Below are 22,523 nucleotides of genomic sequence, written 5' to 3' on the forward strand. Positions count from 1 at the left end.
TGCCCCGTTACAAATCTTAGGCGGTTCAAATACAAGAACACATGGAGCTAATTATACAAATTCTTAATATCTATTGTAAAAATTTCTATAAATATATCATATCTAAGAATTAAATCGGTGTCGTACCATGATATTGTGGATGCAATGGATCTGATATAAGTATGTAAACACCAACTTTAAATATGCAAGATAATGATGGAGATTCATTTTTAGAAAAAGATTCTTTTTGTCAATAATATTATATTGATGTTCTCAAAATTGATGTATGTTCACATGTTGGGCACCATGATGAATGATAATTTTATTATATATGTAGAGAAAAATATATTTTTATCCGTTAATTGAAATTATTGTGTAAAAGTTTTAAAATATAAAAATTTGAAAAGAGCAATTATAAGGTAATTATTTCATGGTACTTTATAATTATAAGATTTTATATTTTTATATTTGATTAATTATATTATATTATTATTTATAGAATTAAGATCCTAGTTCCATTTCTGAATGGGATGAAAAATCTAAGGACATTAGCCGTTCTAGATCGAAAAATCTAAAGACATTAGCCGCTCTAGATCTGATTTACTTGATTGATGGAATGTGCGAGGAGAACTCTATTTCTAGATTAGTTAGATGATAAATTAAAAAAAATTATATATATATATATATATATATATATATATCATTTAAAATATTAACTATTCGTGAAAAAAAAAAATGAATATACTCGATCCTAACGTCCTGTCCATCCGTCGAAGAATACGAGATATTCTCAGATAGGGGTTAAGTCTAACACTTCCGTATATGAGGAGGGATGGTATGTTGTGTCTGCACTCCATCCACCAGCACCAGTCACCAACTGACTGTGTTATTTTATTTATTTTTTTAATTTTCACTCCTTCCACTTAAATATTATAATTAAATTTTAAACCCTAACCACTCAGTGTTCCAGTTGGACGTGCAATATAACATTTCCTTATGTTTAAATACTTGTCGGATTTTTTTTCCTGAAATATCCTTTAACGTGTCAACCCAGTGCCAGTTTATCGACGGATCTTAAGCGGATCAATTGTTACGACCCAATCTTATGATGGAGCAGCCGTCAGAATCCTCCCGCGTTATTTTTACTGATTTAATTTCGGCCGTCGACTCGCAAGGATCTTCCGCGTGAAATCCATGCATTTTAAAATCCTAAAGTTCCTCTAGGCAAAGATAACAGATATAGGAGGATCGAGCAACCATGCTCCGTATGCAACTACTCCCCTCTCAATTCTTGAAACCCTGGAGCATCTCCTCTCGCCGGCCTGCTCTCTCGTCGGCCGCCGCCGCCCTCGCCGCCGGACCCACCTTGGAAGATGTCGCCGCCAACCACAAAGGTTGTCTTTTTCACTCACTGCGATGTTCTTTGCTACTTTCTCTGAACGACCGTTACATCTTCTGCTCCGATTGGAATCTCGGAGCTTAATTGACTCTCCATTTGTTTTACAATACTTTTGCGCTTCTCCTGTTCGATGTTATGCGCGAGCAGGATTCATTTGTAGCTTGTTGGCCTAATACAAGGTAGGAGATGTGGAATAGGAGCATGCTTTTTTGCGCATTTCTTGAATTGTTTTATGACTTATTAGGTTTGGCAAAAGTTGTCTTGAAGAAAGGGAAGGCACAGGTCTTTAAAGATGGAAATCCTATGGTTTACAGTGGTGCAGTTGACAGAATCATAGGTCGCCCCCCTCCTAAGACTGGAGATGTTGTTCTCGTTGCTGATGGGTTGGAGAGGACAATTGGTTGGGGTCTATATAATTCGGTGTCTATGTTCTGTGTTAGACTCATGCAGCTGGAAGAAGAGGTGACAAAGTAAGTTTATTTCTTCCTATGTGAGGCAGTTGATGTTTGTGCTGCTCTTCATTGTTAAATATTCACAGGGAACCAAGCTATGCACTAAACATGGAGAAGCTGCTTGAAGCAAGACTTTATGATGCTATAGATCTACGTAGGCGCATGGGGCTTCCTTCGCCTGATACAAATGCATATCGTCTGGTCAACAGCGAGGGGGATAGGTAGGAGAATTCTAGGCTTATGATGCTTTCAACCAATGTATGAGTGTCAGGATTATTGTCGTGTTGTTCTTCACATGGTGTTGATTACTGAAATTAAAATGTTAGAAGTATAAAGGCCAAATTGATTGAACTAACCTAACCTATTGATGTTTTGTAGCTCTCTGAACCTTCGTTGTCTTCTTTATTTGCAAATTACATTTCTCTACTTACAAATAGTAGCTGAAGTATTTGTTTAGAGTTCTGTTTCTTGATTTGTTGGGTTGATGAATGCAGGTTGTCAGGTTTGATTGTGGATGTTTTTGGTGATGTTGCGGTAATAGCCTCATCGGCTGCATGGGTTGAGAAATATAAACAAGAAATTGAGTTCCTTGTTGGCGGAGTTAGAGATGTAAACCATATAAAATGGAGACCTTCTATTGATATACTAAAAGAGGAAGGATTGGAAATCTCTTCTAATGGGGAACATATCTCTTCTTCATGCCCTGGAAGAATAAAGGCAAGTAAAAGATATCTCATTTGCTATTTACACTGGAGATTCAAAGGCTTTTCATGTCATAAAATCTGTATATGTTAATAAACAACTTTCCTTTCCAATGATGTGGCCTTAAACCCAAGTAACAAGAATCTGGATTGGAATCAATTATAATTCCCTTCATAAAGGTTCCCAGTGACATGGCGGCAATGTATATACTTATTCATTGTCACATATTCATTCCATTCGTGGGCCTTTTTTTTTGTCTCGTTGTGTTTGTTCATCTTGATTAGATTGTGCAACTTGTTTACTGTAGGTGCTGGAGAATGGCATATGTTACCTAGTCTCACTAGATGGTCAAAAAACAGGTTTCTATGCTGATCAGCGTGATAGTCGTCTCTTAGTTTCATCAATTTCAAGAGATCGTACAGTGCTTGATGTTTGCTGTTATAGTGGTGGCTTTGCATTGAATGCTGCACTCGGTGGTGCTAATAATGTTATTGGTAAAATACTGTAAGCTGATATACCATATAATGATAGTTCCTCACTTATTCCCTAATCTGTTCGACAATGTACATTACTGTATGATGTGTTGAAAGTATTTCTTTACTTGCACCATAATTCTAGGTTATTTATATGGTTATTTTATTGATATTATTTGCTTACATGTTCTCAAGTGATGCCATAATATAACTTGCAATTATAAACAATGTCATGTACTTGAAAACTGTTTTTTTCCCATAAATGCATATGTGACTGTCTTGATCTTGCCATTTTCAGGAATTGATTCTTCATTGCCAGCCTTAGAACTGGCAAAAGAGAATATCTCGCTTAACAAATTGGATCCAGGAAAAATCTCATTTGTAAGGGAAGATGCAACAGCATTCATGAAAAGTGCTGCTGCCAGAGATGAATCATGGGATATAGTAATTTTAGATCCACCAAAATTAGCACCTAGAAGAAAGGTAACCTTTGTTCTTCTACTACCAAATAATCCTTACATCAAATGCCAAACCAGACCTAATTTCATTTGTAGTACAGCTTTCTAATTTAGTTTGAAGCTTCTTAATTGAGAAATAGTGAGCATTAACCAGATTTTTGACAGTACATCAGCTTGTATAAACTGTGAGAAGCCTGCTGTCTGTGCTTGGATCCACATGAATATCCAATTAGACTAGTTGGATTGATGGATCGGTTAGGGAACATCTGATTTCTATTTATGAAAATTCATGTTCTATGGCAATGTATGCCTAAAACAACTTTTGTTGAAGTATGAAGTTTTCCTTCACTGAAATAATAAATGGCCTTCAACTCTTGAGCAATGATTATCTTTTTTTTTTCTTCTGCTCCCCTATAGAATGATTATCTCTTTTTTGTCCGTCTAAGACTTCAATTTCTGTAGGTACTACAAAGCGCATCTGGCATGTACAGAAATCTAAACTCCTTGGCCATGCAAATCACAAAGAAGGGTGGTTTACTGATGACATGTTCTTGTTCTGGAGCCATGACACAAAGTGGATCGTTCTTACATATCCTTCAGGTAGATCACAGTTTCCTTTTATATATATATATTCAAATTCTAACTCTTGAGAGTCTACGTTCCAATTTTCATCTACGCGATACTACAATGCTTTTCTCATTTAATTCTTACCCGGTTAATAAACTAGATGTATTTTTAAGGTTTTACTCTTGAAAACCCTTTGTTGACTGCCAGCAGAAATGCCGAATGCTTAAATATAAGTAAGATTTTAAGATTATAGACTGTCGTTGACATTTTCGACACTAAAATGTTTAGCCTTCGTGATACTTGTCTGAGGCCAGTTTTGTTCTATCAGTCATTTTTTCTCACTATCATGTTGACATAGCTATCCAGTTGGTTTGTTAACATAGTTAACTATCATGTCGACATAACTACTGAACATCATAAATATTGTTAGACAGTAGATACATCTATCCACAATTATTTAGTTATTGCTATTTCTAATAGCAATCGACTAAAAGTTAACTGAAAGAAGTGTTTCCTTTTTGGCAGGGTGCTGCATCTTCCGCTCGACGAAGAATCACAGTTCTGCGGCAAGCCGGTGCATCATGTGACCATCCCATTGATCCCGCCTATCCAGAAGGCGGATACCTCACCAACATCTTGCTTCGGGTGCTCTGAACAAATAGCTTCCCTTGTGCAGACAACTAGAACATGGCTTTTGCACAAGTAGATCTTCAGCTCGCTATAAACATTCTGAATGACACCGTGCGATGGTGCTCCAGGTGTTAAGAGTGTAAAAAAATTATGGAATAGTTGAATTGTTGTGGTCCATGTCTAAGAAGAAATGTAAGCATATGCATATACTAAGGATCATATTTGCGAGATAAAATATCTTTTTTAGGTATTGGCCGCCTAGAGAATTCATCTCACTTCTTATCATTGCACCAAAGCTTTGGGGAGCATTGATCTTCAATTTGCATCTAGTATTAATGATCATTGATCCTATCCAAAAGTTGATAAGATGGATATTGAGAATGTGGTACTCCCGTTGACCTCTTGTGAACTTTGTTCCGACCTGCAACATAAGTGGCGTTAGTGTCATGTCATGGAAGGGGTCTCGGGCGATGACCCTCCGACGTTCAAGTCAGTCTCTGATGGAGAAGAAGAAACAAAGAGCGGAGCAACAAGAAGACTGTAGTGCAACAGTAAAATGTCGCATACCTCAGCTGATGCTTGGACCCCCCCCCCCCCTCCTTTTATATAGCGCGGGTGCACGTTTCTCAAGGTGAGCACGCATCTCAAAACTTTCTCTGAAAAGATTTGTCGATAAAGTGTTCCTAGTATAGTACCTTAACAGATCGAGCATATCTCTGAAGTGGCAGTGGAAACTTCCACCATACGATCCTCTATCTGACAATGTCGCCTACAGCGACACTAGCTTCCAAAAGGATGTCGAAAGATAGTCTGCTGTGTTTGTTGCTTGGCCGAACAGAATAGCCGCTTGGCCGGAATTCCACTGCCCACGTATTGTCTATTGTCGGGTCGAGCAGGATAGCCACTTGGTCGGAAGTCCACTGTCTGCATGCTCTGTTGCTAGGCCGAGCGGGATAGCCGCTTGACCGGAAGTCCACTGTCCGCGTGCTCGACTAATGTCGAGTCTGCTGCTAGGCCGAGCGGAGGAATCGCTCGACCTAGTTTCTGCATACTGCTCCCTTAGTCGTCCTCTTATTTGAGCGGCGGATGCTCGGCTCATGGCCAAGTTAAAGGTGATATCGAATCGAGTCTTTCTCTTCCTGATCGGGACATGCTCGTCCGATCAACAAATGACTTCTAAGTGTTGACCGCCTTGACTTTGACCTCCACGTGATAACTATCCTTCAAGAGGTAGGGCCCGTCCTCATTACCGCATCAATCATAATTGGGAATCAATTTTTGACGGACATATCTTCGGAAAAAAAAAAAAAAAAAAAAACTCCATCCATCTTTTAATCCCTTGACAGATGATTAGAAATTGATTTTATAATTTACCTCCTTTTATAAAATTTAAAAATGAATTATAAGGAGCATTTGAGATGAATATATAATCACCTACATTTATTGAGAATAAAAAATTCCAGATGATTAAAAACACTGGATGATACCGTCAGAGGTCAATCATGACACCAAATTAACAAAAATGCATACGTTTTTATACCTACAGTATATCGATTTCTTAAAATTTAAATTATAATTTAAAAAACATAAAATTTAACCAAAACCAAAAGTTTTAAGTTAAAACCAAATTTAAAATTTAGATTCGGCTTCAATTTAGTAGGATTTAAGCTAAAATTTTAATTAAAAATCACAAAATAAAGACATACCACTAATAAACTACTAAATAATACATCATTAGATTAGCATCTATTATTAAAATTTCTACTGATAATTTTAAATCGTAAAAAAAAATATAGATAATAATCAAATGATATTGGAATTGAGACACTTAGTAACATCAAATAGAACATTAGAAAGCCAAACAAACTTTCCAACATAATTCACTCCATCTATCTTGCAGCTAAACTCGCACCCCAAAGCCTCATTATGGCCGAGTAAATAAAATTCCCAAGTAAAGCTCGTTGTAACTTTTTCAACCAGTCTCTATTCTTCAACCAGTATCTAGCATCTAGAACAAGAGTTCATTAGGTAGCTCAGAGAAATAAAGATCAGGCCATAAGCATCATTAACTCCTGTGTGATGATACAAACCAATTGGAGTGACATGTAAACAGTGATGAAGTCCAACAACATAGATTTCACTAAAGTGCAAGATTGCATCTAAATTTTTTTTTTCTTTTTTTTTTTGAATAAACCTGCTTACATTTTTACAGACATTCATAGTGCCAACCATAGATAGCAGATCTTACTCAAAAAATGAAATATAAAGCCAGCTCTGCAACATCCAACGCAGCAGCAAATGGTTACACCTGCAAAACTAGAGGGGAAGAAGAGAAGGTTTGTATCAGCATGATCAGTACAAGTTCAAATTTTCATCTTCAACACCCCCAAACCATTAAAACTGCATCGTCGCCAAAATGCTTAAAGGGTTACGAAATAGAGTGGACATTCAAACATCAGTTGGGAACAGATGCAACATCCAGTTGCCAGCAATCCTGCAGTACTTCCCCTGTTTCGATACTAAGAGGGAATGAAGGTATCTTATGAGAGAATCTAATACATTCATCCATAGGTATCTCCACAGGTTTTCCTTCTATCTCAGGTTTGAAAACAGCTTTGTAGCCATTAATGCTCTTCAATAGTTTAACTCCGAAGCCAGCATCAGTGCGTTCACCAATTTCAACCACATCATACTCGCAGGTATTCAAATTTGAAAGTCTCCATCCAACAGTCCAGTTTTTATACACAGCCCAAATCTCACCACAGCTAGGAAGAATGAGATATTTCTTTCTTCTCTCAATTAGTTTGGCTTGCACAGGATGAGAAAGCATATCAAGTTTCACAGTTATCGTGCTCTGTTGTTCCACCTTAAATTTTCCACATGAAATTGGCATGCCCTCTTCCACCCATCGCATCTCCTCCTGAAAAACAGGGCAGACCTCAAGGCATCCCATGTGCAGTATACGTTCTTCTGGAAAGATTTTCTTTACCCATGCATAGTTTTGGGGATACTTATTTGTGTCACTGTGTAAAGCCCAAATCTGTCCACGTTGGAGGTTTTTGATCGACTTCCCTTCACCAAAATTGTTGAATATTGCTTCATGAAATTTGAAAGCAGGCAGTTTGAAATTTTCCATTGAACTATAGTTTAGGTCCCTATCATCCAAACTATCTTTCTCCTTGATCTCTACTTTAGCTTGCAGTGGGTCACTTTTGGTGTTCCTCAAGGGGGAAAAATGGTGATTCTCACTTTCTTGATTCTGTTTTACCTGTTTTTCAGTTTGTTGAATCTGTTTCATATCAGGAAACCATTCTTCATTTAAACTGCACTCTACATTATGGACCATATTGATCCTAGGTTCCTCTTGAGATATAGAATTCAAACATGAATCACCAAACTGATCCAAATCCCCAATTCTCTCTGAAAGACTAACAGAAGGAAATGTATCTGAAAAATTGAGAGGTAAAGATGCAGGATCAAGTTCCAGGCAACCTTCAGGAATACCTTCTTTTTCCTTCCCAGTCAACCTGTAAGAAGGGATTTTATGAGAGAACCTAAGTGTTTCATTGGGCGGTATGACAAATGATTTATCTTTTGCTTGCACAAACAAACTTAAAAATCCTTCTATTTTAAGTAAGGGAGCCACACAAATTCCAGATCCATCAAAATCTGAAAGGAGTAGTACAACTTCGTATTCAAACAACCGGTTGTCAGCTACCAAGCTCCACTCAATGCTCCAGTCCTTGAACAGAGCCCAAGCCTCACCCTTTCTAGGATGTATATTATATGACTTCTTCCTTTTCCCCTTTTCCCAAGAGATAATGTGAGAGAACATTAATCGATCTTCAGCGAATTGAGAAGATCCTAGTTCATAATTCCCACAACCAACTGGCAAATCTGCATCAGACCAGGTTGTCTCATCTTCATTCAAGGGGGTATGTTCAAGCCAGGTAAACCGAAACTTGAACTGTTGAGCGTAGATACGACGGATTTGAGCATAGAATCGAGGCATCCCATCTAGATTATCATAGACCGCCCATATCTGATCAACGGCAAACTCATTTACATCCCTCAGCTTCTCAAAATCAAAAAATTGTGTATCAGGATATGTAAATGTGCGTTGTTCAGGGATGGTGCTAGAGACAGAATCAGACTGAGACTTAGAACCAGTCCCTGGTTTTTTTTCTTCCATAGTATCTTCTTTGTTTCCTGATATTGGATCTTTGTCAGCCCTTTTACTCTCATATGACACCTCCTCCTTTGCTAGGGTACCTTTATTTTGCTTGTTCTCCTTACTGAGATCAGCAGAGTTAGTGAATTCAGATCCTAATTTAAGGTTTTTGCTAGCAGAACAAAAATACTCTGTTTTGTGCACCCCACTGGATGTGTCACACCTCGACTTTTTGTGACGATGATGATTTACAAAGTCATCATCATCTTCGCTTTGAACTTCATTGAAGTTAATGTTCTGCTTGCGCCTAGCAGACTTTGACACTGGCAATGAAGAAATCTGTGCTAGAGGATCATCTTCATCATTAGTTTTATCCGAATATCTGGACTTCACATCCTTCTTTCTGCCCCTATCCATATTCACATTTCCTTTTGGAGGCTTAGGTTCCTCCTCATGCTGATGCAACTCACTCGATTTAATCTTTACAAACTTAACCTTATTATTTGAACCCACTCCATCTGTCGTCACATTTTTAGTTCTATCTCCATACTCAAAGTGAGCCCTCGATTCTCCAGCTATATATTCCTTAGAAGGGGGGTTTCCAGTTTGACCTTTTGGTTTAGCATTATCGGTTTTCTGAACTGGATCCTGCTGATGTATTCCAAATCCATCTTTTGTGTTCAACTGAAATGCAACAAAGGGAATCAAACAATTCTGACAGCGAATAGATTTTTTCAAAATGCTGCAGAAGAACTGGTATCTCGTGCTACAACCAGGGCAAATGGTCCAGAAAGTCTGAGAAGTACCAAATGATGAAAGTGGTGGTGATGGTTGTTGATGATGATGGGGGCCCTTACTGTGCTGTGCATTAAAGTCCCTTTTAGAAATAAAGCTCTTCTCTGATTGTGGAGCAAACTGCTTGGAATGGGCAGGTTTGGTGATGGCATTTCGTCTAGTGTCATAAAGTTGTCGTCTTGTTCGATCAGACAAGATTGTATGTGCTTCGCCAATTATCTTGAATGCAGCTTCGGCACCTGCAAATTGATTTTTATCAGGATGAAGTAGAAGTGCGAGCTTTCGGTATTGTTTCTTGATGGATGAGTCATCTGCTGTTGGACCTAGTTGTAAAATCCCATACCAATCTACATGTCCATTAACTTTAATATTAGCAGCACAGTGAACTTCACAGACAGTTAGCATCTGCAAAATGTTCTCAACCTCAGGGAACAAATGTTGGGCTTTTTCAGCAATCTTTAGTGCACCACTAAAATCACTGTTTTGCATCTTCTTTTCTGCCATTTCTCGGGCTCTATAAGCCTCTTCCTTGTTGCATTCCATCATGCAAATCTCAGAAATATTTTATTTCTTTCACTTTAGGTGCTAGAATAAACAAGAACATGCTTCCTTTCCATGCTCAGTTCTGTATACAAATCATGCAGGAAAAGAAAAGGAATTTTTTTTATCTAGAATCCAGTAACCATCTTCTCTGTATCACTTTAGGCCATGGATAACAATAGACTTCACTTCAAGTCAATTGAGCCACAGCTCCTGCAAGCTGGAAGAAAACATTGCAGGATAAAATATAGCCTGTAAAATACAAAGGCTCTCCAAAAATAAGCATGAAGTAGAAAATAACAGAAATATATGAATCGAGTACCAAACTTTACATTCTTCCAGAATCATAAGTTTCCTGAATGTCAACCCCTATAGAAAAAATTAAGCTAAGCTCCAACTAAAAACTTAAAGCACATATCACATCTTGTTCTTATGTTTGGATGTGTTATCACTGATAATATAAGTAACTATTGAACTATTAAATTCCTATCAAGTGTGTTATAGGTGATAAATATTAGTATAACTGTATAGAATTTTAAGAGTTTGAAGTGATTTCTCCAGTAATATCTATTGATAAGAAAATCACTCCTTTTCTCCATGCATCTTTTCCGAAGGCTCTATCTCCTCCTCAAATTGGAGAAACCCAAGATCAGAGGGTCAACTTACTACCTACTTAAAAAACCAACTGCCTTTTCAACTCAATGAGAAACAAGTAGTTAAGTTGTTAGTGAATGACATTAGGGAGCCCTTTCCAACACAAGAAGCTTTGACATACTTTATGTAACCAATCACAAACTCCCATGGTAAATTACTGCCTGTAGCATTTGAAGCTGGAACTTGAAATCAATTGTTGTGTATTTACATTCATCTTTCTACCTTAACTTGAGGACAAGAAAACTCATATTGCTAACCAGAGTACAAAGGTTTAGAATCTCAAATTTTGCGAACAAAGCCTCAAATGTTGATTTGGCAATACTGATAAAGCAATACTTCAATATTCCAATATGTAGAACTTCAATATTCCAATATGTTGGGTTCTGGTCAGAAAAGAGTATGAAAGAAGACACAATGGTGCACATACTAGAACCCCCTCTATCCTTCTAATCCTCTGATTTTAAGTGTCTTTTAGGCCAATCAGACTACCTCAGTAATATCATTCAAAAATGAAGTTTTTAGACCATTAGAATTATAATAGACATGGAGCAAGCATATACGAGATGGATATAAATAATTTGCGTTCACAATAATAAACAATAGAGGAAGGAATGGAAGAATTTTTTATGGAAATGTATAAAAATAAAAATGGGATTCACTATCGTTTTTTTTATAAAAAAGAATGCATTAAGCTAGCTAATCCTATTGTGAAATTTTCAGAAGAACAAAAATGAAAAAAGCATTACTGAAAATCAATTTGGTAGGCAGCCCATAAGATTATGAAGAAATGCAGAGAAAACTGTTTGCATAAGGAAAAGGCAAAAATAGAATGATTAGACAATTATTGTGGTGGGAAGAGAGAAATATCTACCAATTATGCTGATGTGAATATGCGGTAAAGAGCATATAAATAATGAAGTTACTACAATTACAGCTACTATGAGTGCAACAAATGCACTTCCTGTACTTGCAAATCAACATCAACAGTCAGCTTCAAGCTACTGTCTTTTTGTACTAATACAAATGAAGACATCAAACGGATTCATGACATTTATTATTAACCTTAAGCCCCAAAAGTTTGTTATTCAACCATCTAAGTCTATAAATCTTCTTCATTACTTTAAGTGTAATTAAACTAAATTTAGCCATTTTCCTCATTTAAGATTTGACACTCCAGTCTTCCCAAACACCTTAGCACATTCATGATTAGATCTATTATGGAACCAAAGTATTATGAGAATATTGATTAATTAATTATATTAGTCTCAGCAATGAACTGTAAATCCCCTTCATTAGTCACAGTTCTAGGAGTGAAACTAAACTAGGTTATAATAAAACAAGTATCATAAAAAAATTTAAACCAAACAAGTAAGGAATTGGCAGGGCAACAAAGTAGAACCCAAGAAATTTATGTTGGAATTTTAAAAAGTAAAACTGATTTCAAAAGATTTTCTATATATAGATAAGGAAAAATAGAAGAAAGAGAGCTACCGAAGCTCTTAGGATTCTCATAGGTTCTTTAGTCCCACATCAAACCATGTTGTGCAACTCATTGACCTGACAAGTCTAGGTGATGAACTAGTTCTTTGAACTGATGGAACCTAGATCATCCAAGTGATCAAATGGCTCAAAATAAATTTGGATAGGTACAACCAAGATATATAGCCTAAATAAAAAGTGTGGATTGGTCTATATAAGGCTCAAGAATGGGATAGGTAAATCACCCCAAATTCAATTATAAATTAATAGCTACTAGTGAGACTCCTCTTGTAAAATATCGAAAAAGGACGAATAACCTTAAGGAAAATTTTAGGAATTTTATGAAAAATTTTCGGAGCTCGTATGACGTATGTTAAGGGGATAAATTATTGGGCTAGAGGAAAACCTATTTAAGCTACCCTATTTGAACGAGGAAATGTTTAATTTCTTTATTTCTTTTCTTTTCTTTTTCTTTTCGTTCGTTTCTTACCCGTGCCCTAAGCCTCGCCCGACGCCGCCTCTCCCCTCTCCCGACGCTGATCCTCTTAAGCTTCCCTAACCGACGCCACCTCACGACGTTTCTTCTCCCCACGTACAAAACGGCGGCCAAGGGAGATCAGGCACAACTCCTCCCTCTTCCATCCTTCTCCACCTCATGCTGATTCCTCTCTTTTCCCCTCTCTATGCTGCCGCCGGCCATCCGTCGCTCGTCGCCAGCGATCACAAGAACCACCCCCTCTCTTCATCTCCGGCGCAGATCTAGATCGAGTATTTTCCCGATCGCAGGGGAGGCCATCCATCGCTGAGGTGTACCCTAGCTTGGATCCACTACCCCTCTTCCGATCACCCACTTCGAGCTCGCCGACGTCGCTCACCCCACACCGGCTGAGCCTCCCATCTTCACCACATATCGCCGTTGAAGTTGCTTCGCCGTTGGGTGCTGTTGTCACCGGAGAAAGGATCGATGCAAAGGGGAGCCTAGGGCTTACTCTCTTTCTCACTCACGGACCCGAGCGACGCCAACATCTTCCTATCCCTGTCGCCACCTCGTGCCCTATTTTGGTCTTCACTGTCGTGCCCTAGCTCCGGTCGTTGTAGCCACCAGCAACCACTTCAGTTTTGGGTAAGATATATTTGGGCATTTGATCTTTGCTTAGTGTTGATTTGGGTATCTGGCTTGGAGGTCAGCTGCTTCTTACTGCTCCAGCCACAGCTCCGGCAGCAAGAGTCCCTCCAGCCACAATTTCGGCAGTGGGTTGCCCTGATCGCGAGCCAACAGTAGAGTGCGTTGGAATTAGGTGAGTTTTGGGTTGCCTTACGCTTGTAGTAAATCCTAATCGGAAGGTGAAATAGTTAGGGTTGTTTAATCTATTGGATTATGGTTTAGAGATTTATGTATGGGTTGGTTACTAATTGGATTAGTTGGGGATTAAATTTAGCTAATTGTTGTAATTTGAATTAGCTAAATATGTTGATGCAGGACTCTGTTGAGACAGCATCACTACGTGGGATTTGTTCCGATACGATCTTCATTTTTTAGGCGGGTGCCTTTGACTTATCTCTTTTGATATTGTCATTATGATATGCGTAGTAATTTATAGCTCGTAGTAATGGTTGTGTTTTTATCTACCATTGGTATGTCACTACTTGATACCTATAGCATGCCTTTGTTTGTTATTATCTGTTATGTATTTAGACTTATATTCTTTTGTTCTTACCATGTGTACTTATGATCATATAAGTAGTAACATACATTGCCTTACTGTTTACAGGACTAGTTACTAGATATATCTGACATGTGTACCTAGTTTCATGATACTTAGATCTTTGTTGGATTTCTTTACCTTTGGTATATATTATGGAGGTGTCAGGATTTACATGTTGTAGTGTCATGCATCATCTTGCATGATTGCATGTTGAGCGATTATCGGTTCCATTGTTGTTGAGCACATCGCCAGTTACATGATCTGCACACACAACCACTCATGGGTTAGTGGTACATCAGGTAGGTCTGTGCAGTTTGCTCTGTCAGGGCTTCGCTGGTCTGCTCATGGGTAGCGATGACTCCAGCGTGTAGCGGGCAGGGATCCCTCCCCTTGACTATGATACAGGGAGATGAGAGCTTAGGCTCCCCCACTATGTTTGGAGTAGGAGAATAGGTGTACTCCGACAGCATTCTATCCACTCGATCACTCAGGAGTAGTGATGACAGAGTACACAGTTGTCATAGCCCTACCCACTCGGTCTCACCATCGTGTGTGAGATGTCTGACTGGCGTCAGGGGTGACCATGTCATTTGCACCATATGCATGGATTGCATTTATTGCTTGTGATTGCTACATATTGGATGTTGCATTTTTGTGGTTGCATATGATTGACATGCATACAGGAGACATGATGGATTTGGTCTGACGACCTTTATGTCATGATAGGAGACCCAGGTGAGTACAGTTATTCTCTTGTCTTTCAGTTTTGCATTTCCAGTTATTGTCCAAGAGACTGTATTGTATGATTATTACTATTGATTATATTTTACTATGTATGTCAGCTTGATACTCGCTGAGTCATTGAACTCACATCGTTGCTTTATTTTCCTATTTCAGGTTGAAGCCGTCAGGAGGTTCCAGTCGCTAGTCCCCACTAAGAGTCGAGATGGTTATCTCTTTTCGAACTTGTGTTTCTTTGTTAGTGAACTACATACTTGTGATGTGTGTGTTTGCACTCTTGGATTTTATATCATGATTCGGGTATGCTGCCCATATTTTCCGTTGCGAAGGTTTTACGTTGTAGTGGCGTATGTTTTTATTAAACTGCGTGGTTGTGATTGTCAGCCGGAGGTTGTACTATATAAACTGCGTGGATGTTTGTTTATTTTATTGTATATGTTCCGGCCATGTTAACCGAGGATTGAGGGGCCCTGAGGGTTTGTAGATAAGTTTCAGATTGTCACCCGTAGGGAGATGCTGCCGGAATTTCCTCTGGCAGGACTCCCCCGGGGCGTGACACTCTCTCCCTCTAAGCAATCCTTCTCCCTCTTTGCAGCAACCAGATTTGAGTGCCCCGTCAGGTGAATTCTGACCACCTGTCTCCAGGTGCTAGACCTTGGACTATTTGTTGATAGTGCAAGTCACCAAAAAGTGGGCATTTTGTTGTATCATAGAGGAAATTCATTGCATCCCAGTTGCATCTGATTGGTGGGGTGAATTAATCCTTAAGGAAAGTGACTGTGTTCTAGGATCATTGGTTGCTACGAGTTGAGTCATAATTCTGAGCCACCGCAATCAACAAATTTTCAACAATGTAGTTGCAGATTACTCTCCTTTGGAGGAATGCATTGTGATTGATTCACTTAAGTGAAGGACAAAATTTGATCTTAGGAGAAATCAATAGAAGGGAATCGGATAATAAAATAGAAAACATGAGTTTCTTAAATGAAAGGAGGAAAGATATGCTCAATAGGAAGTGACAAAAAGAGAGCATTCATTCAATTTACTGGCAAAGACTTTAAACTTGGTGCTGATCCACAGACATTCATTAGCATGTACATTAACCAGCAAACTCAGTTGTAAACTTGTAATGTGTAACTAGGGGCAAGACAATATCAAAGTTGCTACTTTGGTCTGGTGCCTAGCTGGGGAATGACATGAAAATTGTACACCTAACAAAATAGATGTTATCGACCGAAAGAGGAACAATCAAGACAGCAACCACCAACTATTATTAACTGAAAACAGCCATCCTATTTGTTGTATTGTAGCACTAGCTAAAAGTATTTACCTTTAGTTTCTGTTGGTATAAGTTTTAGGTTCAGAATATGCATCTAACTGCAGTTCTTTTTTGACTTGGCATTTCAAAATAGTGACCATGCCAAAGATTATATCAATGCCAAAAGCTTTATATTAACCAACTAATGTGCTTGAGGACAAGTATTAACTATCTAACAAAACAAACTGCATTCTTTTTTTTCTATTGTACTTGCATAAAATTAACCTATTAGCAAAAGTTAATTGCAGGTATAAAGCATTTTCATTCAAAACTAGAGAACATAAGCATCTGAGCCCCAAAATGCAGAACCATAAGCCACACAATCTGTAATAAACCCATAAAGAGAAAAGTAAGAACGAACAACAAAATATCCATATCGGCATTTTGGCCAAGACAGAAAAAAAGAAAAGTCGACGACGCAATATTTTCTTTTAAACAGAATAATGGGCATCAGATATTCACTCTAAGTAGAGAACAACCAGAAAGGAGAAGCCAGAAACCCCCACCAACTTAGAACGAGTGAGGAAAAACAGAGTTCACAATGCCAAAAAAGAAAAAGCAGACGACGCCGTGGGAGAAAAAGGTTTACCACGAGGGCGCACTGAAGGGGGACCTAACAACCACGAGGCGAACGAAAACCCCAAACGGAGAGTCCGCACTGAGACAGCTCCACAGGACGTATAGTTGAGGCGTGGACACGAGTAGAGAGAAGTGCACTTCCTCCGCGGCCGGGACCCTAACGGCGGTGACGCTGCGCTGCACGAGAACAGAGGCGGCGGAGGTCGCGATCGGTGGTGGCACTTTGAACAACCTGATAAGATTAAGAAAGTTTCAATAGAAAATTTCATATTTGCCCTCTGTGTTTTTATCTTTTTGTCGCTTTATTTTAAAAAATAAGAATCGGAATAGTCGAACGACGTAAAAGATATATAACAAAATCCTAAATTCTAAAAATTAAATCTTAAATTATAAATAAAAAAATTAAAAAACAAAATATACTCGGTGCTCACACCTTGTGAGCACCATAAAGTAATATTGTAATATTCTTTAGAGAGAGAAATAAGATTCTGAGAGAGAGAGGAATGATAAATACCGATGGATTGTGCAACATGACAGGTGCAATATATAATTCATTTACATATATAGGAAAATGTTACTCTACCATGTACACTATAGTTCTATTTAGTAGGATATGATGCATCTTATAATATAATTAATATTATATTATAAAATTAATTATTTTATTTAATATAATTTTAAAATTATAATATAATATAATCTGAATTATAAAAGGTAATGAAGTTTTATAATCTGGATTACAAAATATATATTATATAATCTGATTACATTATAAAGTCACCGTTTAACTACAATTTAAATGTCAAATATACTCCTAATTCATTTTCGGCATCAATCGATCATCGACCGACCACCGCCAACCGGTCGTCGTCAGTCGCTCGCCAACCGGTCACCGTCAGTCGCCGGCCAACCGCCGCAGTTGTCGATCGACCGATGACCACCTCCGGGCACCGCCGTTGGCCACGACCGCCGACTACCACCTCCGGTAGAGGTACAGCGGTGACCTCCAATAGAGGTCGCGGGATATTTTTATCATTTTATAATAATACGAATTATATTTATTATAAAAAAAATATTAGACACCAAACAAAAGAATGTAATTTTCCTTGTAATCAAATATTACATACATTATATTACCAAACGTAGTAATGTAATCAAGATTACATTACAATAAATTACAAAGTTTATTACATTACCCCCAACCAAAATGTAGCCCAAATGTAATTTTTTTTCACTTCCTTTACACACTGTTTGAAAGGAGGTGAGGGAAGAGGAGGGAAGGTTAGGGAAGTAGTAGGGAGACTTGAAACCAGAGATGACCCTGGGCTAGGGCTCCTGCCCAGGACCCATAAATACTCAGGGCTCATACAAGAAGCAAAAGAACGTTGCTCATGAGGTAAGCCTATCTCAATCCATTTCTCCACTTAGTCGACAAGATGATTCTTAATTGTTTGTGAATAATGAATAGATTTGGCTATATTGAAATGATTCGAGACCACAGATCGAAAGTATCATCAAACAATTTGCACTTTCTTGGGAGTATGATAAAATTTCGATTGTGATCAACCTACTGCCCTTGGAATTTGCTTTCTTACCGCAAGCGAACCTTAGGAAGGTCAATTCACTATTATTTAGACAATCATGACATTCTATTTCTATGAAATAAAAAATGCATTTCTTTAGACTTGAAAAGTTTACTAGTTGATGTTGCATGAACACACATTCTAGTTTTTACTTATAGGGCAGATTAACAGGACTTGTAGTAGTTACGGTTGGTTTGAGTACATCTAAGAGTAAAATTTGTATGTTATATTTTCCAAGTTAAAGTTTCTTAACGGTTGTATTTTACACAAATTTGTTGCTAACTATTTTTTTTATAATATCAAAGAAAATTGTACTACGAGTACTTAAATATTCTATTGACCAAGATAACAAAGTTCAATATTAGAGTATCCACATCAATTATTCTATCCAAAAATTTTACCCTAAATTTTAGATAGTTAGCTAAAAATCTTTGCATCAACTAGCCTATCCATTTTATAAATTTTGTATTTATGAATAGTACTTTTCTAAATTTAAGAAATAGATTTATTCCCTAAACCTATATTATAGAGGAGAGAGAAAAAAAAATATGAAAGCTGATATATGGTGTAGTGAAAAGTAGATATCTAAATTTAATAAAGTAATTTTTTATCCTAAATTATACCTTTTGGATAAGAAAGCTGGTGTAATGCTCTTATGCTTGTGAAACACTATTTACTATTGCAAAGGTGATTAATTGTGAATATATTTGTCTTGTTTACCTGAAAGAATTTTTTTTTGTCTTCTTCGTTAATAGTTTGTAGCAATAATTTCTTTATTATATCATTGTGAAGGTTCTAAAAGAAAATTTTATCATATTCTTTAAAGGGATATTTGATAAAGTTTGTAGGGTTCTCGTAAGTTCTGCTCCTAGTGTGCAATTTATATCCATAGTTTTAAAATAGATGTTTCATTCTTATTTTTATATTAGAATTTTAGAAATTTATGCATAAATAAAAAAAGAACAACCGTTCTAAGATAAAAAAAAAATCGTGTTTCCTTATCCCATTTCTAGAAATAAAATTTATAGAATAAAATAATTATTACTTAGGTTGATGAAAGAATAAAATTATAATATAATTAATAGTTTCACCGCCTTTAAAAACAAGGATCGACTCTGCTTGAAACCCTGTTTAGGAGGAAGTGAGCTATGAAAAGGAAAGGTAAGATAATGAAGGTTTTTTTTTAAGAAAAGATAAGAAACGTTAAAGCAGGGTACAAACGAAAGAATTTTTTATATCCCGATTTGAGGAAAATTTTAAAAAAAAATGTTCTAATTTTATTTTATTAATTCCAAAAATAATTGTTTAATGTATTCTTTGCGTTGTGATGAAAAACATTCGCACCGCCCGACGCTTGCACTTGGTCGATGCCAACTTTAACATCGACGTCGACTCTGAATTCGATGCCTACTTCGATGCCAACATCAACTTCAACGCCGACACTGACTTTTACACCAACGTCGATGTTGACTTTAACAAATGAGCTACACTTGATTGAACGCGCAAGTCTTAACCAATAAATGTATGTAAGATGCATTAGGTTCTTGAATGCTTAAGTCCTTAATGAAAGTGATGATAATTTTATAATTTTATATATTTAATTTTTATTACCCTCACTTTCCTCCCAAACACATGTTACTTAATAAACCTCCCCTCCCTCCCAAATAAGGAAAATATAAATACTTCTCTCCCTTTTCCTCCCTTCTACTTTAGTTAATGAACCTTCACTCACTCCATCCACGTAGAAGGTTAAGATTTAGGATATATATATATAGAGAGAGAAAAGTTATCCTGCGCGACTTCAGCTGCGCTACTGTGCGTGACTGCCTCGTTGGCACATCGCGATGTGGACGCGCTGCTCTTTTGCTTCGCTTCGTTGGCACATCGCGACGTGGACGCGCAGGACTCTTTTGCTTCGCTGACCGCGTGTTCCTGCTTTCCTTTTGCGTTTTTTCCACGTAGAAGCTTTTCTTCTTCGCTGCAGCGAAAAAGCTTCCTTCTTCGCCGCAGCGAAAAAGCTAGGGCAACCAGATCTGCCATCTCTCTTAGAGCTGCGCTGTGGTTCCTTCTCTCTCGAAGAAGCTGTCGCTCAGATCTGCGCTGTGGTTCCTTCTCTCTCGAAGAAGCTGTCGCTCAGATCTGCGCTGTGGTTCCGCCGAAGCTTCCAGATCCTTCTCCACCGCCTTCTCTCGACTAACCTTCGACGAAGAAGCTGTCCTTGCCCCTCACCGTCGCGACGTTGGATCTGCGCTGTGGTTCCACCGAAGCTTCCAGATCCTTCTTCGCCGCCATCCCTTCGACGAGAAGTTGTCTCGCGCCACGAAGCCACTGACCTCACGCTCTTGTCCCGCCGAAGCCACTGACCTCACGCTCTTGTCCCGCCGAAGCCATTGACCTCACGCCACGAAGCTTTTGATCTCGCTGCTAGTTGTAAGTTATAAGTAATTTTTAAGTCTAAGTTTGCAATAGCTCAAGTTGTGGTTGAGTGTGCAAAGGGTTGTCTATTTTATTTATAATTGCTATGGTAGGTTATAGCAGATTATAAACGCTTAGCTCTAGAATGAGATTGTAGGAGTCTAGACTGTGATTTTCCTTGAATTTTGGCTTGTACTTGAACTGATTGAGTTCAGTTGGCGTAGGAAAAAATGAGAGTGTTAAGGGTTCACAGATTTTAATTGTTTAGATCGATTGGGTGTGTAGTTGATGGATTTTAATATTGGGTTAGAAAAATGAGCAGTGCAGTGCTGCATTTTGGATTTCATGTTTGCCTCTTGCTATTCTTTATTTGGAACAACTGCTCAATCTAATAACCCCCCTTTGTAAGAATGTTTGGTCCCTCCTCTACTTCATTTTTGAAATTAACAAATGTTGGAAAATATGACCTTCAAACAATTTATGACCTTCTTTACTTAGAGCTGCTGTCCATCTTTACTTGGAGCTGATGTTTGAATAATATAAATCATTTTAGTTATTTACTACAATATTGAAAATTAGATAATTTTGAGTTATCTCAAACAATTGAAATATTCCTTGTATAAGAAAATATTGATAACTTGTATTCTTTTGGTTCTACAATTTTCAGGAAACTTGCAAAACTTGGACTCTATATACAATCTATGGTAAATCATTTGATTTAAGTTTTAATATTTTCTTTATATAAGATTCTGAATGTTCTTTAAAATGCAGGGGAAAACATATGTTGTATTTGTTGGACATGAACCGGGAATGTATGAAACGTGGGTAGAAGCTTCTGATCATGTTAATGGCTTTAAGGGCGCCATACACAAATCTTTCAAAACTAGAGAGGAGGCACAAAAAGCTTTTGATAAATACTTCGAAAAAAGATCTGCATCAACTTCCTTTGCATCTAGTCCAAATAAAATATCATGTGCAACTTCAAGTTCAAGGTCAAGTTCAGATTTGGAGAGAAAACTTTCAAAAACTGAAAAAATTATTAAGTTGAAAGATGCATTAAAAGAGATAGAGCATCAATTAGATTCTCTTATGATCAGTGATGATAATGACGATGAGTAGACATATTGTTTTAAGTTGTTATATGACTTGAAGTTCAAACACTGATTTTAGTTTGAATTGTTATAAGTGTTGTATCGAAGTTCAAACACTTTAATCTAAATTGCTATATCTATGTTGTTATAAGTAATGTGATTAAGTTGGCGATTTACTTCATGGGATGTGCTTTAAAAACGTATTACAACTGCACTAACATGGGATGTGCTCCAAAATCTTATTCAAAGAAAGGAGTTTTGCTCTCTCTTATTCCAAGAGCTTGGATTAGGCGATTTGATTTGAGGTCTCTGACATTGTTCGTCTTTGGTCCTAAACCTTTAATTATTCTCTGTTATATGTTTTTTCATGAATGACAAATCTGAAATGTTCAAATTAAAAACATTCTAGCACATGGTATGAAAAACAATCTAAAAAAATGATGCTAACAATCTAAAAAAAGAAACAGATATCAATGTTGTAGATATATGAAAAACATTCTAGCACAAGTCAAAACTTTCCATTGTACACCAGAAATTCTTCTCTATGTCTAGGCTGAGGAATTGCAGACAATCACAAACATGATAACATATTAATACTGAGGGAAGCAGAAACTTTTTCAGCCATCATGTTTAAATCCACAAGAAGCTTACATGCATACATGGTCTGTAACAAAGCTACATATGAATGTTTGATAAAAACAAAGCTACATAAAGAAGCAGCAACTTTAGATTTAGGTATTTGTCTTTGCAACTACTCCATGATGCAGCATACATCATCTTCTCCACCTTTA

The 22,523-nt window shown here is 37.4% G+C and overlaps 2 protein-coding genes across 3 annotated transcripts; one reads left to right on the forward strand and one right to left on the reverse strand.

Annotated features, from left to right (window-relative positions):
- The first annotated feature begins 1,002 nt into the window (after positions 1-1,002).
- On the forward strand, positions 1,003-4,921 carry LOC121969484 (ribosomal RNA large subunit methyltransferase I-like). Of its 2 annotated transcripts, none has more exons than XM_042519619.1 (8): positions 1,003-1,373; positions 1,623-1,848; positions 1,917-2,051; positions 2,325-2,547; positions 2,840-3,026; positions 3,304-3,488; positions 3,926-4,063; positions 4,556-4,921. In XM_042519619.1, exons 1-8 carry the CDS (start codon positions 1,238-1,240, stop codon positions 4,682-4,684), a joined length of 1,359 nt encoding a protein of 452 aa, XP_042375553.1. In that variant the 5' UTR covers positions 1,003-1,237; the 3' UTR covers positions 4,685-4,921. The 2 variants fall into 2 exon arrangements, with proteins under 2 accessions (XP_042375553.1, XP_042375554.1); XM_042519620.1 differs by lacking the exon at positions 1,003-1,373 and adding an exon at positions 1,395-1,557.
- Positions 4,922-6,746: 1,825 nt separating this feature from the next.
- LOC121969485 lies at positions 6,747-16,891 on the reverse strand. The gene is made up of 2 exons (XM_042519622.1): positions 16,654-16,891; positions 6,747-10,386 (listed from the first exon to the last, which is right to left on the reverse strand). The coding sequence occupies exon 2, from the start codon at positions 10,170-10,172 to the stop codon at positions 7,116-7,118; it is 3,057 nt and encodes a 1,018-aa protein (XP_042375556.1). The 5' UTR covers positions 10,173-10,386; positions 16,654-16,891; the 3' UTR covers positions 6,747-7,115.
- Between the last annotated feature and the right edge of the window lie 5,632 nt (positions 16,892-22,523).

The sequence above is a fragment of the Zingiber officinale genome, chromosome 4A, assembly GCF_018446385.1.
Source record: "Zingiber officinale cultivar Zhangliang chromosome 4A, Zo_v1.1, whole genome shotgun sequence".
NCBI classification, from domain to species: Eukaryota; Viridiplantae; Streptophyta; class Magnoliopsida; order Zingiberales; family Zingiberaceae; genus Zingiber; species Zingiber officinale.